Below are 14,816 nucleotides of genomic sequence, written 5' to 3'. Positions count from 1 at the left end.
TCGTCTACTTACCTGCTAATATTGCTTATATGTATGTTTTGTATCCGTGTGCCGCTAATATTGTATAAGTTTATTCTTTTGGTTTTATTCTTTTGGTATCCGTGCGCTGCTAACATTGAATAAGTTTATTCTTTTGGTATCCGTGTGCAGCTAATATTGAATAATTTTATTCTTTTGGTTATGTTATGGTTTTGGTTATGTAACAATGTAAGTTCACTCCTGCTTGGGCCAAGCAGTGGCCTGCGGTATTCTGAAATAACTAAATAAATAAATAAATCAACGTTAGGTGACGTGAGGCACGGGAAAACTAATACAAACGCTGATGCGTTGTTTTGACTCACTCTAGCACTTAAATCAGCTGGCTTCAAGACCTATAATCACAAGGAACGACGTATCAGCAGTTGTATTGCCATTTTATTGCACCTCACGCGACCTAATTTCCTCTACACGTCACAGCCATCGTTATCTTGGTGAAACCGAAACAGGGTCATGAAGAAATTCAAATATAAATTATTTATTATGTGTTGGTCAAATACCACGCTGTGCTCCGTGTACACCAATGTCTAACGCATCGTTTGAAAGAAAAAAGCACGCAAGCAAAAATTTGGTGTCTATAGTCTTTCATTTAATTAGAGCAGTGCTAACAATTTGATTAAAGATTTACGCAAATATGTAAAAGGGGAGGAATAATAGCTCAAGATTTCACATAAACCTGAAGTATGGTAGTACATTACAAAAGCGTCAATTAGGCATCTTCCCAAGCCCCAGACTTCGTGGAAGTTTGCTGTCGCATATTATGGGTACCATTATCGCACTTCCCAGCGCAGACAGCTACGGGTGGGTAAATCTATGCGCTAGATCATCTCATTTTGTCCGGAAACAAGAAGTATGCCGAGATGCACAAAACAATTGGTCTGAACCGGGTTCCGAACCGGTTCGGAACGGTTACTTTGAATCGTTCCGGTTCGGGTTCAGTTCCAAGATGGGGAAAAAATTATGGGTTCGGTTCGGTTCCGGGCGAAAATGCGGGTTCGGGTTCGGTTCCGGTTCGACACCCTGCAAAGCACTGCTACTTAAACCGCGAATGGCGCTATTTGCTAGACCACAAACGAAGTACAGGGTAACATTCCTAACGCTCTTCGAGGAGCCAGCTTTGCTCGCCTAGCTTCTTGAAAATTTCTTTAAAAGAAAACAGAGAACTGTACGCCTCTAAAATCAGCGAAACCTTTTCGGCAAACAGCTCCGACCTTTTATATGCCATTTTATCGGCATGGCTTATTTATAATAACTCTTCTGCCCGTCCCCATAACCACGTTGTTTGTCGAGCAAGCCAGCTAGGGCGAGCCATGTTGAAAGTTGGAAACTGGATTTTGAGGAAAGAAGATGGACAGTGTCTGTCTCACATCTCGGTGGACACCTGAACCGCGCCTTAAGAAAAGGAATAAAGAAGAGAGTGAGAGAAGAAAGGCAGAAAGAAGTGCCGTAGTGGAGAGTAAATTGGTAAATTGGTTTTTGAGGAAAGGAAATGGGGCACTATCTGTCTCACATATCTGGATGCGCACCTGAACCGCGCTGTAAGGAAAGGCAGGAAGATGCGAGTGAAAGAAGTATGGGAGGGCTCCGAAGTAATTTTGCCCACCAGGGAATCTTTGGTTTGGTTTGGTTTATGGGGTTTAACGTCCCAAAGTGACTAAGGCTATGAGAGACGCCGTAGTGGAGGGCTCTGGAAATATGGACCACCTGGGGTTCTTTAACGTGCACTGGCATCGCACAGTACACGGGCATCTAGAATTTCTCCTCCAAAGAAATTCAACCGCCGCGGCCGGGATCGAACTCGCGACTTTCGGGTCAGAAGCCGAGCACCATAACCACTTTACCACTTGGGAGGCTTGAGAGACCCTACTGCGTTCTGAGGACCCGCCCAGGCAAGCCGTCGCCACCGGCCGGGCTGCCAGCGTCATGAGCCTCCGGGACATGAACGTTTGAGTGCAGTCGGGCCGTGCGGGGGCCCACGGACCTGTGTGTCCCAAACTCGCCAGTTGTAAATAAAGTTTTTACCACCACCACCACTGAGCCACCACGGCGGCAGGGGATCTTTATCGTGCACTGACATTGCATAGCACACGGATGCTTTTCGCGTTTCGGATCCAACAAAACGCTGGTGATGGTGATAAACTTTATTATCGGTGGAGCGTGTCCAGAGACAATCTGGATTGCGCACGCAGAATCCACGGCTTCGTCAAAGCCTTCCTGTCCGATAGAACTGCCACCATCGGCATAGCAGACCTTCGATCGGACACAATTCGCACTCCAAACAAGGGAACACCCCAAGGGTCACTTATCTGACCCCTACTCTTCAACAGAGCTATGATAGGCCTAGCTCGAAAACTAGAGAACATCGAAGGCATCAGGCATGCAATGTATGCTGACGATATAACAGTCTGGACAGACACGTGCTGTCTCGGAGAGAAGGAAGAAAGGCTACAGCAAGCGGCCTCTTGTGTAGAGCAATACCTCGCAGAAAGAGGACTCGCGCATCGACCGAGAAATCGGAATTGCTGAGAGTCTGGAGAGGCAAGCAAAACCAGACCGTCCCAACCAACGAGGACCTAAAACTCAACGTCTACCTAGAAGGGACGCCCATACCCGAAAAGACAACAGTAAGAATTTTGGGCATGTGGGTTCAATCCAACCAGCGCAGTACTCACACTTTTGCCCTACTGAAAGCAACAACGCTACAAGTCGCACGCATGATCACCCGCATCACCAACAGGCGACATGGCATGCGTGAAGAGGACATACTAAAACTAGTCAGAAGCCTAGTAGTTAGTCGAATCACGTACAGCCTACCCTACCAGTGCCTCAACAAAAACGAAATACAACAAGCGGACGCCCTGCTACGCAAAGCATATACATGCAAGACAGCGCTCCGACTACCAGGCAACATGTCTACAGAAAACCTCATGGCCCTGGGAATACATAACACCTTTGAGGAGCTACGAGAGGCGCACCTTGAGCCGCAAAAACTCAGGCTGTTGCAAACAACGACTGGAAGAGCGCTCCTGCAGAGGCTCGGATACCGCGAGCAGATGCGAGAAATGTCGAGGACGGCAACGATCCCCGACGAGCTTCGCAAGACCCTCAAGGTAGCACCAATACCAAAAAACATGGATCCCAACCTCCATCGAGGCAGAAGAGAAGCGAGGGCCGAATTCATCGAGAAAACATACGCTCCCCAAGCCACGACCGTGCATGCAGACGCGTCTTGGAGAGGAGGAGATACCAAAATCACTGTAAGGGCGGTGGTCGATTCGTCTTTACGCGAAATGACCAACGCGTCTGTCCGAGGAAGTAGCCGTTGCTCTAGCGGTGGCGGAGGGCTATAGAACCGGGCGGTCACTAACAATACTCACGGACTCTCAAACAGCGTGCTGAAATTACATGAATGGCAGGATAGGTCGTCACGCGCTCCGTAGACTCCTCGCAGCGAGCGACAGAATTAAAAACCAGGAAGAACAAAACGACAAGATCCCATACAAAATTGTGTGGGTACCGGGGCACACGGGGGTGGCAGGGAACCAAGAGGCCAACAGGATAGCTTGAGGATACGTTACTTTCCGAGCATCCGACGAGACCGCGGAACTCGCGCCAGCACCCAGGGAATACTCGGCCATACTACAAAACTATAGAGGCAGAAGAATGCGATATCCCCCACCGCACAAATCTCTCAGCAGAGAGGAAGCTGTCACTTGGAGACAATTACAAACAGGCTCTTTCCCAAACCTACATATACTAAACAAAATTCACCCTACGATATACGCGGACAAATGTCCCTGGTGCGACGAAAAACCTACTCTATACCACATCACATGGGCCTGCCAAAACATAGACGTGGTCCCCAATATACAAAACTCGAGTGCGGAGCAGTGCGAGACTCTGCTGTCCAGCCACCGCTGTGAAGACCAACAAGGTCTGGTACAGCGAGCTCAACGGGCGGCAGTGGCCAGCGGAGCCCTGGACTGAGGGCAACCGACCACTGATTAGAGGCGGACGACTTCGACAGAGAAGGCTCCTGGGAGTAGAGCCAAGACGTCTCTGAAGATGCCCCCAAACCGCTGGAAAAATCATGAGTGAAAATAAAGTTTTCCCTTCCTTCCTCTTGGGGCCCCACAGAGGGAACATTCAGGGGTGTGACTAGAAGGAATGAAAAGCGCAAGGAGCGCTGGGGAACAAAAGGTGCGAGCCTGGAGTTGTAGCCAGCTTTTGTCGTCTCACCAATAATGTACGGGAGTGCCTACCTCCACCCAACACTGTCAGAAAAAGCAAAACTAGTATCACTAATACGGGCGGCCTACAAAACGCACTGGGTCTCCCAAAGACAGCATCAACATCGCGCCTCATGTCTTTCGGCATTCACAACACGCTCCAAGAATTCTCGGAAGCACAGATTGTCACAGCTTAACCGCCTTTGCCACCACTCGAACAGGCCAGACCCTTCTAAGCAAGGTGCACCTTACAGTACCCTACATGGTGGACTAACGGACGGGACTTCCTCTATCGATCCGCGAGAAGATCCATGTCCATTAAATACCCAGGAACATGCATCCCACATTTAACGCGGAGAGAAGAAACGCCAGAGCCGAAAGCCTGCGAAAGAAATGGGATGGCCGCCCGGACAGACTCTACGTGGATGCAGCAACCATCGCCATAACGAATCCCGAGGCCAAACTGATCAACTCCGTGTCAGTGCACACGTCCAACCGCTCACGCAGAGGAGGCAGCCATTGCGCTAGCGCTAGCTACCAACCCAAACGCTAATGTTCTCATAGATTCCACAAATTCCTGCAAAAATATAAACAAAGAACTAATCTATCAATAAGGTCTCCCACTCTTAGCCAAACACCCTCGTAATCACGCCTGAGTCATATGGTTTCCAGGGAACACGGTACACACGGGAGGGAATGATGCCGCCCAACGGCACGCCCGAGCTCTCTAATACCGGGATTCCCCCCTAGCCGACGAGGCAGAGGAACACGTTATACAGCCCATAATCAGCTTCGCTGAACACCTACATACCTGCAGACCGGCCATACAGATATACCCTAAACCTCACAAAAAAGGCAGAACAACACACCCTTCGCCGACTACACACAGACTCTCTCGTAACTCCACTTAAATTCCACAAATGGTACTCCTCACTCTACAAACCAGAGTACCCACGCTGTGGAAAAATAGCGACAGCTTTTCACATGGTGTGGGCATGCCAATTCAATCCTGCTACAGACTTCCCATTCCCAATTTGGAGCAGTGGGAGGCCATTCTGCACATCGAGGGCCCCGACCAGCAACGAGCACTGGTTCGCAGGGCCCACGCTGCGTCGCAGGCCAGTTGGCTGCAGGAATAGGCGGACGACCCAAGGCTGCAGTAATTGCCATTGTTTAAATAAAGTTTTCAGTCAATAAATCATCAGGTCGTTTGTTTTTTTTTTTTTTGTCAGGGATGTGTGCGGCGGGGATAAAGTTGACGTTATTCGCGATAGCTGAGCGTGGTGTCGTGATATGTGATAAGCCGGTCACTCGCGCTGCCTGGGTCTTCAGTAGGCGCCGCGCAGTTGAAGGAAGTTGCAATAGCTCTCGCTGCCGCCGATCCAAAATCGAGAACGGTTATCAGTGACTCCCGCCGGGCCTGTGAACACTATCTTGCAGGGGAAATATCACCTCTTGCCTCCCAAATTTTAAGACGGCCTCCCGTTAATCCAACTCGCACAACCGTAATCTAGGCTCTTGGCCACCAGGGTCTACGAGGCAATGAGGCAATGAGGCCGCTGATGCGGCCGCCCGAGCGCTCACACACCGGGCTCCCTATCCTAGCTCTCCTCGCTCAGAAACTCATAATGTAGTAGTAGAAAACTTTTATTTAGATCTTTTAAGAAATTCGCGGATTCGAAGCCTCCGTCGTCTTTCGTGGCGCCGGCGACTTGAGGCTTCTCTTCAGCAAGGTTGGTCCCCTAGTCCAGGGCTCCACTGAGTCGCGCTGCATCAGTAGCGTGCCGCACTAAGGCCCTTTGGGCCGCGAGCTCGCTGCTGGTGAGCCGGCTCTCCCATTGCTCCGCACTCGGGAATTCGTGTTGGTGGAATGCTTTATTTCGTTCGCACTCCCATGTGATGTGGTATAGTGTGGGTGTGTCGCCGCACCAGGGGCAGTTTGCTCTGTATTGTGTTGGTGACATCTTGTTATAGATGTACAAGTTGGGGAAGGAGTTTGTTTGTAGCCTACGCCAGCCGACTGCTTCCTCCCTCGTGAGGGCTTTGTGTGGTGGTGGGTACTTGAATCTAGTCCCTCTGTATAGTTGTAATGTCTCTGTGTATCCCCCCTCGCATGCTAGTAGCTGAAGCTCCAGAACATCTGACATGCCTGCTCGGTATGTAAGCCCTCGAGCTAGGCTGTCTGCTGTTTCGTTCCCCGCTACGCCTGCGTGGCCTGGGACCCAGATTATGTGTTGTATGGGTGTCTTCTCAGCAGAGGCTGCTGCCCCACTGATTATCCTGAGGGCCATGCCGCTAATTCTGCCCTTCGTATAGTTTTTACACGTGTCTTTCGAGTCTGTTAAGATGCTTAGGGATCGGCCTTTCCTATAGCCTTCTGCTACCGCCAGCGCGACGGCAATTTCCTCGGCCTCCGTTATGCCCACGACCTCCACTGAGGCGCATGTGGCCATGTCTCCTGTGCTATTAACTACCACCGTAGCGGCTAAGCGCTTCCCTGCATGTACGTACATGGAGGCGTCCGTATAGACTGTGTTCTCTGATCGGCCTAGCCTCCTTTCTATCTGCTCGGCCCTTGCTTTTCGTCTGTCCTCGTGTAGGTTAGGATCCATGTTTTTAGGCCCTACATTAAAGGTCTTTCTAAGGTCGTCCGGTACGTCCGCGTATCTGTCTATGAGTCCGCACGTGTTCCGACCCAACCTTCTCAGGAGCGCCCTTCCCGTAGAGGAGCCTCTGAGTCTGATGAGTTGTGCCCCCAATTGAGCCTCGGCAAGCTCATCGAAGGTATTGCTGATTCCGAGTTGGAGTAGCTTCTCGTTTGATGCGTTTCTGGGCAGGTGCAGAGCAATCTTGTATGCCTTCCTGAGAATACAGTCGGCTTGCTCTCGCTCCGCCTTTGTTGTTGCGTGGTAGGGCAAGGAGTACATAACTCTGCTAACGATTAGGCTGTTGACGAGTTTGAGGGTATCTTCTTCTTTCATCCCGTACCTTCTCTGAGAGACTCTACTGATCATTCTGCCAACCTGCTCCGCGGCTCTTCTCAACAGGCTGATGGTATGGCTGCATTTTCGGCTGCTCTGCAGCCACATGCCTAGGATTCGTACCATGTTCTGTTCTTGGATCAGTTGCCCCTCTAGAAATACTTCCAGCGAGGCTTTGGTAGGATTTCTTCCGATCCTGATGATTTCCGACTTCTCCGTCGAACATCTGAGGCCTCTCTCCCAGACGTAGGTCTCTACGCAGGTCGCAGCTTCTTGTAGTCTGTCTTGCTTCTCCCCTAACGATCCTTGGGTGACCCACACCGTGATGTCGTCGGCATATATCGCGTGTTGGATGCCCGGGATTTCCTTGAGTCGTCTTGCTAGCCCGATCATCGCCATATTGAACAGGACGGGCGATATCACGGAGGCTTGGGGTGTTCCTTTGCAAGGCGTGGTGAAGACGTCGCTTCTCAGCTCGCCTAGTCCCACGGTCGCTGTTCTGTCGCTCAGGAAGGCCCTGATGTAGTCGTGGGTTCTTCCCCCGCAGTTGGTGTTGTTGATGCCTTCCATGATGGCGGCGTGGCTCACGTTGTCGAAGGCTCCCTTTATGTCGAGGGCCATGACAACGTTTTCGCCACTTCTCGGCATTTTCTCGAGTACTTCCTCCTTGAGTTGGAGTAGTACGTCCTGCGTAGACAGGTGGGCTCTGAACCCGTACATGCTGTCTGGGTACAGTTGGTTCTTCTCTAGGTGCGACTGGATCCTTTTTGTGATTACTTTCTCGTACATCTTGCCCAGGCACGACGTGAGGGAGATCGGCCTGAGGTTCTCGACCTGGAGTTTCTTGCCTGGCTTCGGGATCATTACCACTACCGCGTGTTTCCACTCGGCCGGCACTGTTCCTTCTTGCCAGAGCTTGTTGAAGTAGGCTGTGAGCTGATCTATGGCTCCATCGCTGAGGTTTCTTATGAGCGAGTTCTTGATTCTGTCCGCCCCCGCTGCTGTGTTTTTTGTTGCCGACCTGATCGCCTCGACGACTTCCTCTCTCGTTATGGGCCGATCCATGGTTGGATTCTCTTCGCCCTGGTACTCTTCTTGGTAGCTTTCGACCTGGTCTCTGCCGTAGCATTTGACCCGGACTTCCTCGAGTAGCTGTTCGTCCGTGCTCGTGTACTGGTGCACCAGCCTCTGAATCGATTTGCCGCTTTCTGATTTGTTCTTGCTCGGGTCCATGAGGGACCTGAGGATCTGCCACGTCCTGGCCGTGCTGAGGGTGCCGTTCAGCGCGTTGCTGAATTGCTGCCATCCTTGCCTAGCCAGCTGCGTTGCATACTCCTCCGCTTGTTTAGTTATTTCGGCTATTTTAATCTTTAGCTTCCTATTGAACTTCTGTCGTTTCCAATGCTTGGTGAGCCCGCGTCTCGCCTCCCATAGCTTGAGGAGCCGCTTGTCCACCTCCGGAGTTTGTTCGGTTCTATCCACCTCTTTAGTATAGAGTTCTTGGATCTGTCTGAGTTGCTGGCTCCACTCCTCCGCAGATACAATGACGCCCTTGATCTGCTTGCAGTGTGCTCTGAAGGCGTCCCAGTCCGTTAGGCGGACCTTGCCTATTTTCCGCTTGATATTGTTTGCGGTCGTGCTGATCCTTATTATGTGGTGGTCGCTTCCAAGGTTCTCGAGCAGGTTTTCCCATTCTGCTTGTCTGGCGCCCCTTACGAAGGTTAAGTCAGGGCACGTGTCTGGACTGACGCTGTTTCCCTGTCTAGTTGGGTGATGTTCGTCGGTTAGCAATTCGCACTCTGCCTGTTCTGCTGCAGCGCAAATGCCACGTCCCTTCTTGTCGTCTTTATTGTAGCCCCACCTCGGGCTCTTGGCGTTGAAATCACCTGCTATTACTAGGGTGTTGTTCCCCGCTAACTTTTTCGCCTCCGTAAAGAGCCTAATAAAGTCCCCATCTTTCTGTCTGGGCGGGCTGTATAGGTTTATAATATAAGTGCTTTTAGATCGTGCTTTCTTTTTGGGGATTATCTCCGTGATCACGTGTTCGATCCGGGTGTCCTCTATTTCGTTATGTGCTATGGCTACTACTTGTTTGCTAATGAGAGTTGCCGTACGGCCATTTTCCTGACACGTGTAGCCCCTAAGCGTAGGGGTGCAGTTTGTTTCCTGTAGCATAATTACGTCTGGTGGGGTTCCTCTGGCATAGATGAATTGCTGCAGGAGGCCTTGTTTTTGCCTGTACCCCCTGCAGTTCCACTGCCACAGCTCTAATTGTTGGAGGCGTTCTGCCATGATGGGTTACCATTATTTGCGTTGGGGGTTTCTGTGCCGAACCTGCGTTCGTTAAGTAGTCTGTCTCTAGCATCATTGGTTATTCTCTGTGTGTTTTGGCTCTTGATGTGCGTCCTGACATTCTGTTCTAACAGGGCAAACTTTTGTTGTCCCTGCTGCATTTCGCTTTTTAACTGCTGCATCTGCTCTTGCATCTGCCTCTGCATGTTCATCATGAAGGTTTTAAGCTCATCGTTGGAGGTCCCTCCCTCGTGGTGTTGTTGCCCCGTCTCCATCGCCCTAGGCGGTGGGGTCTGAGTCCTAGGCGGTGCATAGCCTGTCCTCGATTCACGTAGTTCTCTGATTACCTCGCTTAGCTGCTTCCTAAGCTGCTCAAGTTCACGTTTAAGTGTCTTATTTTCCTCCGCTAGCTGTTTCTCGCGTGCGGTTTGTGTGTTGTTTGTGTTCGAGTGCGGAGCAAAGAGTGATTTGGGAGGGCCGTCTCCCCAGCTCACCTTAACGCCGCCGCTCTTCTTCTTTTGCTGTTGCTGCCCTTGCGTCTGCTTCTGCTGTTGCTTGCCGTTGCCGCCCAAGGGTGGGAAGGACTCGTCCCTTTCGGATCCCCGGCTCTGGCTCCGGTTCCGGCTGCCCCCGCGGCTGCTCCGGCCCGACTCCTGACTCTCGTCACGGAACCATCTTGGTTTTCTTCCCCGGCTGCGGCCCCGGCTACGGCGTTGCTGCTGCAGGGGGCCCCACCGCAGCTCGCTCGCCGACTTGAGTCGCTGTTTGCAGTCTCTCGTGCCCGCCACGTGGTCGCCGCCACACAGCAGGCATTTGGGTGTGCATTGGTGGTCTGCCGCCGGGTTCTGGAGTCCGCACTGCCTGCAGGCCCTAGTCTCCGGATTCGGGCAGACGTCCATTCGGTGCCCCTGTTGGCCGCAGGTGTAGCATACCTGCCTCGTGGGCCGGTACGGGTAGCACCAAAATTCTCCGCTGTGGTAGAGAACTTGCTTCGGGAGGGTGGGGCCGTCGAAGGTGATGATGGCCGTGCTGGATCTCCGGAGCATTCTGGCTGTTAGGATCTTCACGCCTTGCGTGCGAACTCTGAGGCTTGCCTTGAGTTCCTCGGGCGAAGTCTCCGGATCCACTCCGTGGATCACCCCACGTAGCGTGCCTTCCGGCGCCGCCACGTGTGCGTTTACGGCGTAGTTCTTGCCTCCGAAGCTCAGCTGCTTGATGCGCATAATCTTCTTGGCCGCTTCTTCGTTGCTGGTGCTCACAATTATGATGTTTGATCCATTGCGCAGCCGGATGATCAGGTCTTCTTCCTTACATCCCCGCTCGGTAGCCGCGACTACCGCCCGCGCCACGTGGTGTTGGTGCAAGTCTCTGACTGCGAGTCCTCTCGGCCGGAGGACGATTTTAAAGTCGTCTCTGGGGAGCGGAGGCAGGCGTCGCCTGGGCGCTCCCTCCCTCTCCTTCTTCTCCGCCGCAGCTGGCGCGCCAGCTGCGTTCTTCGTCGCCCCTGAAGAAGGCGCGCAATCTAGGCCGTTTCCCTCCAAAACTTGCTGCTTGCCGCCGCCATCTTGGCGTTTCCTTTGTTTCTTCGACATGGCGACTATCCAGTCGTCTTCTTTTTCTCTGTCGATTCCGCTTACTTGTGAGCGTTGGATCGGTGAGGTGCTGCTTCCCGGGGCTTGGATCCCTGCTGCAGCGAGGCCGTCTCGGTCTTGCTGCATGTGGGCCACTTCGATGGTGTCGTGGAAGTCTTCTTCCATGTTTTCCTGGGATTCAGCCGAAAATCTTGTCGGTCCTAAGGTCACGGGTTGGTCGTAGCTCGGATTTCTCGTTCGGGACATCGCTCCGATGCGTCTTCACCGCGGGCCGAAGCCGGGAAGGCCGCGGAGCCCCGTACTTAACGCCTTGCCGACCACGTGGGAACTTCAAATGCCGATAAAATCAGAAAAAATAGACCCACCGGCTTGAAATTGGTATCCTCGTGGTCCTCTTCACTTCCGACGTCGATTCCGACCAAAATTTCGGTAGTCCGATGGGATTAACCGGGTCAAAGGACCCCAAAATCACGGAGCGCATGTGAGGCACGTCCGCACTCTTCGGCGAACGCAGCGTTCCTCCAGAAACTCATAAACCGCTTCTGCAGTTCCGCGAAATCTTAGTTCATTACTGCGACAGCCACCGCCTCTACCTGGCACCTGCGAAGGGGCTGAGTAAGGTGGAGGAGCGAACTCTGCGGCGCCTGCAGACAGGAACTCTTCTCTGTCCTGCCATCCCCAAACATTTTGATCCGAACATATTCTGGCGCTGCCCGCACTGTAGAGTGTTCTGCAATATCTTTCACATGGTGTGGGCATGTACTAGGAATCCTCACCTTCCCCCCTCCCCCACCCCTACCCGAGAGGCATGGGAGACTTCCCTCCTCAACTGCTCCACACTGGAGTCCCAAAGGGCTGTAGTAAAGCGGGCGCGAGACGGGGCCTCGTCGTGCGGTGTCCCGGACTAAGGATACCGACCATGTAGCGGGTTCTTCTGACTCCCAAACTAATTTTGAGTATTAAAATAATTCACCACCACCACCACCATTACCTTGGTTGATGTACGCTCGAGCAGCGGAATAGGCCGCTTCGTTACCGGGATTGCCCGAATGGGCCGGTACTCAACTACTTGGATAGGGCAACGTGGTTGCGGATTCTATGAGAATTTTATATGCGGGAGCATGTATCTGCCTGCGGGTAAAATTTTGAATGGCGGTTTTTGAATCCTTCTGGGTTTTTTGCGCAAAAGACACGGCACAAAAGGTGGTGCTTAGGCACCAACTAGCCTGCAAAAACATACTCGCAAGTTTTTTAATCGTTCAGGATAACAGCGGCAGTGCAAGACGATATCGCTAGCGCGATGGCTCCTTCTTCGGCTTCTATCGATGTGTTTGGCCTGGCCGAGCCTGATGTCATATGTTGTATGTTGCTGGAGAGTACGCAAGAAGTGTAAGCTGATGGGTGGGAGTACTCCGCGGCGTCTACGTAGGCTACAGCAGATTCGTTTTCAAGCGCTTTATGCAAGGCGTGGACTGCCCGTCGAGCCTGATGGTGTACTGGATGCATGTTTTGAAGCGAAAAGGGTCGGTCACCACGAGGGTCGGAGCCGAGCTTCCCGTGATCCGGTGCACAGATTTCCCAGTCCTGCGCATGCGCGGAACCAAGTGACGTCATACGCGGCGCAGGTGGCCGCAGCCGTCGCCGCCGACTCCTTCGCCTGACCTTTCGCCGCAGCCGCGCGCTACTGCGCATGTGTGCCGCCGCTACCGTTGCGCGCGCTACTCCCCTCGCCACCGTTTGACCTTTCGATGGAGCCGCGCGCTACTGGGCTATAAATGAGCTTGTCAGAGAATAGGTGCTCGCACTCGCCATGGAAGGAGAAGCACCCAGACGTGGCTGTAGAAAATCTACCAATCCAGGAGTGCTAGCTTGGAAGAAACGAAAAGCGTAAAGCTAAACGTATGGCCAAAATGCCAGAAAACCGGACGGAACGCCTCGCAATACGACATCAAATGGAAGTTGAACAGCGTCTCTTGACCGCGTCAAGTGAGAGTAGCCAGATGAGCGAAGACGGCGAAAGAACTTCTCAATTGGGATTTGCTTTTCGCTTCTGATATCCAGGCTTAACGAAGCTAAGCTATGCCTAATTTTTTAGGTAGAGGGTGAATAGCGAGATGATGTATTGCGGAACCTTGTCAGAGTTAATGGGAGGTGGACCGATCGGTCGGAGCTGTAGTGAGGCTGGAATGTGGCGTCGAGTAGTAGTGGAAGACAGTCAGTCTATCTGGGCTACACGTTGTGCTTCCGTTAGCTCACTCAGCGTAGCGTGGACTCCCGTGCGTAAGAGACGAAAGGTAGGGGTGCGTTTGGGCAGACTTAAAGCCGCCTTGTAGGCTTGTCTAATTAGTTGGTTTTATCGTTTTATGGGGTTTAACGTCCCAAAGCGACTAAGGCTATGATAGACGCCGTAGTGGAGGGCTCCGGAAATTTCGACCACCTGGGGTTCTTTAACGTGCACTGACATCGCACAGTACACGGGCCTCTAGAATTTCTCCTCCAAAGAAATTCTAGCCGCCGCGGCCGGGATCGAACCCGCGTCTTTCGGGTCAGCAGCCGAGCACCATAACCGCTGAGCCACCGCGGCGGCTTGTCTAATTAGTGCATCTACTTTTTCTGTCTTCATTTTGGTGAGGTTGAGGGGGGGAGTATAGCATCCGGCTTATCACGAATGCCTGTACCAGTCTTCGGAGGTCGTGGTCGTTTACTGGCTATGCGTTTGATCAGACGAATGGTCTGGTGCGTGGTAGAAGTAAGTTTGGAGGTAGCCTCCGTATTAAGCCCGTTGTCTTGAAGGAACATGCCTAGCAAGCGAAGCTTGCATACTGCTGGCGCCGGCTGCCCATCTATAGTGATGAACACGGAGGGGTTATTCTTTTTACTTGGCGTTTGGTCGAGTAACAGGAGTTCAGGCTTTGCAGGGAGGCAAGTGTGGCCTACGGAGGCCGCGCACTCCGCGACCACGTTCGCTCCTGCCTGAAGAGGTTCTTCCATGCTTCCGACATTGTATGTGGTGGCCCACAGGGTAATGTCGTCTGCGTAGAAAGAATGGGAGAGACTCGGAATATGTCAAAGTCTGTGGGCCGTCGGTATGAGTGTGATGTTAAAAAGAAAGGCAGAGAGTTCAGATCCCTGAAGCATTCCTCGATTACCCAGAAGGAAAGCGGAGGATTTCAGCGGGCCGACCCGGATTCCTGCTGTGCGATCCTGGAGAAGAGCGGCGATATAGGAGTGCGTTCGACTTGCAACATTCAGATTGGATAGAGCGTCTGATATTGCAGTATGGCAAACATTGTCAAAGGCCTTTTGAAGGTCTAAGGAAAGCAGCGCTCGGGTTCGATTTCAGTGCGGGGGGTGGAGGATGTCTTCGGATGTATGTGAATTTTATGTCCTGTGTGGAGGGGTCTTCGAAAACCCGGTATGGTGTTGGGGAATAGGTTGTTCGTTTGCATGGGAGTGTTTAACCTGTTGAGGATTATATGTTCTAAAAGCTCGCTGAGACAAGAGGTGAACGATATAGGACGGGGATTTGGCAGGTTTAGCGGTTTGCCGGGTTTAGGGATAAAGTTAACTCGAGCGTGGGTCCAGTCTTCAGGGAGAGTGCCTTCATTCCTGTGCTTGTTGAAGAGGTTCGTTATAGTTTGGATAACGTAGTCAACTAAGTTTCTTAGAGTTTTGTTTGTGATTTA

The 14,816-nt window shown here is 52.2% G+C and overlaps 1 protein-coding gene across 1 annotated transcript; it reads right to left on the bottom strand.

The window, feature by feature from the left end:
• Window positions 1-8,835: 8,835 nt before the first annotated feature.
• LOC149336319 (uncharacterized) lies at window positions 8,836-11,376 on the bottom strand. The gene has a single exon (XM_089554123.1). It carries the CDS (start codon window positions 11,374-11,376, stop codon window positions 9,514-9,516), a length of 1,863 nt encoding a protein of 620 aa, XP_089410249.1. The 3' UTR covers window positions 8,836-9,513.
• Between the last annotated feature and the right edge of the window lie 3,440 nt (window positions 11,377-14,816).

Source organism: Amblyomma mixtum, chromosome 7 (assembly GCF_055824585.1).
Source record: "Amblyomma mixtum isolate Tamu chromosome 7, ASM5582458v1, whole genome shotgun sequence".
NCBI lineage: Eukaryota > Metazoa > Arthropoda > Arachnida > Ixodida > Ixodidae > Amblyomma > Amblyomma mixtum.
Note: the sequence above shows the minus strand (reverse complement) of the source record. Positions and strands in the feature narration are given on the sequence as shown.

Bases quoted from the DNA above. Each gene is read 5' to 3' on its own strand.
- LOC149336319 (XM_089554123.1), bottom strand. From the start codon at position 11,376: ATGTCCCGAACGAGAAATCCGAGCTACGACCAACCCGTGACCTTAGGA.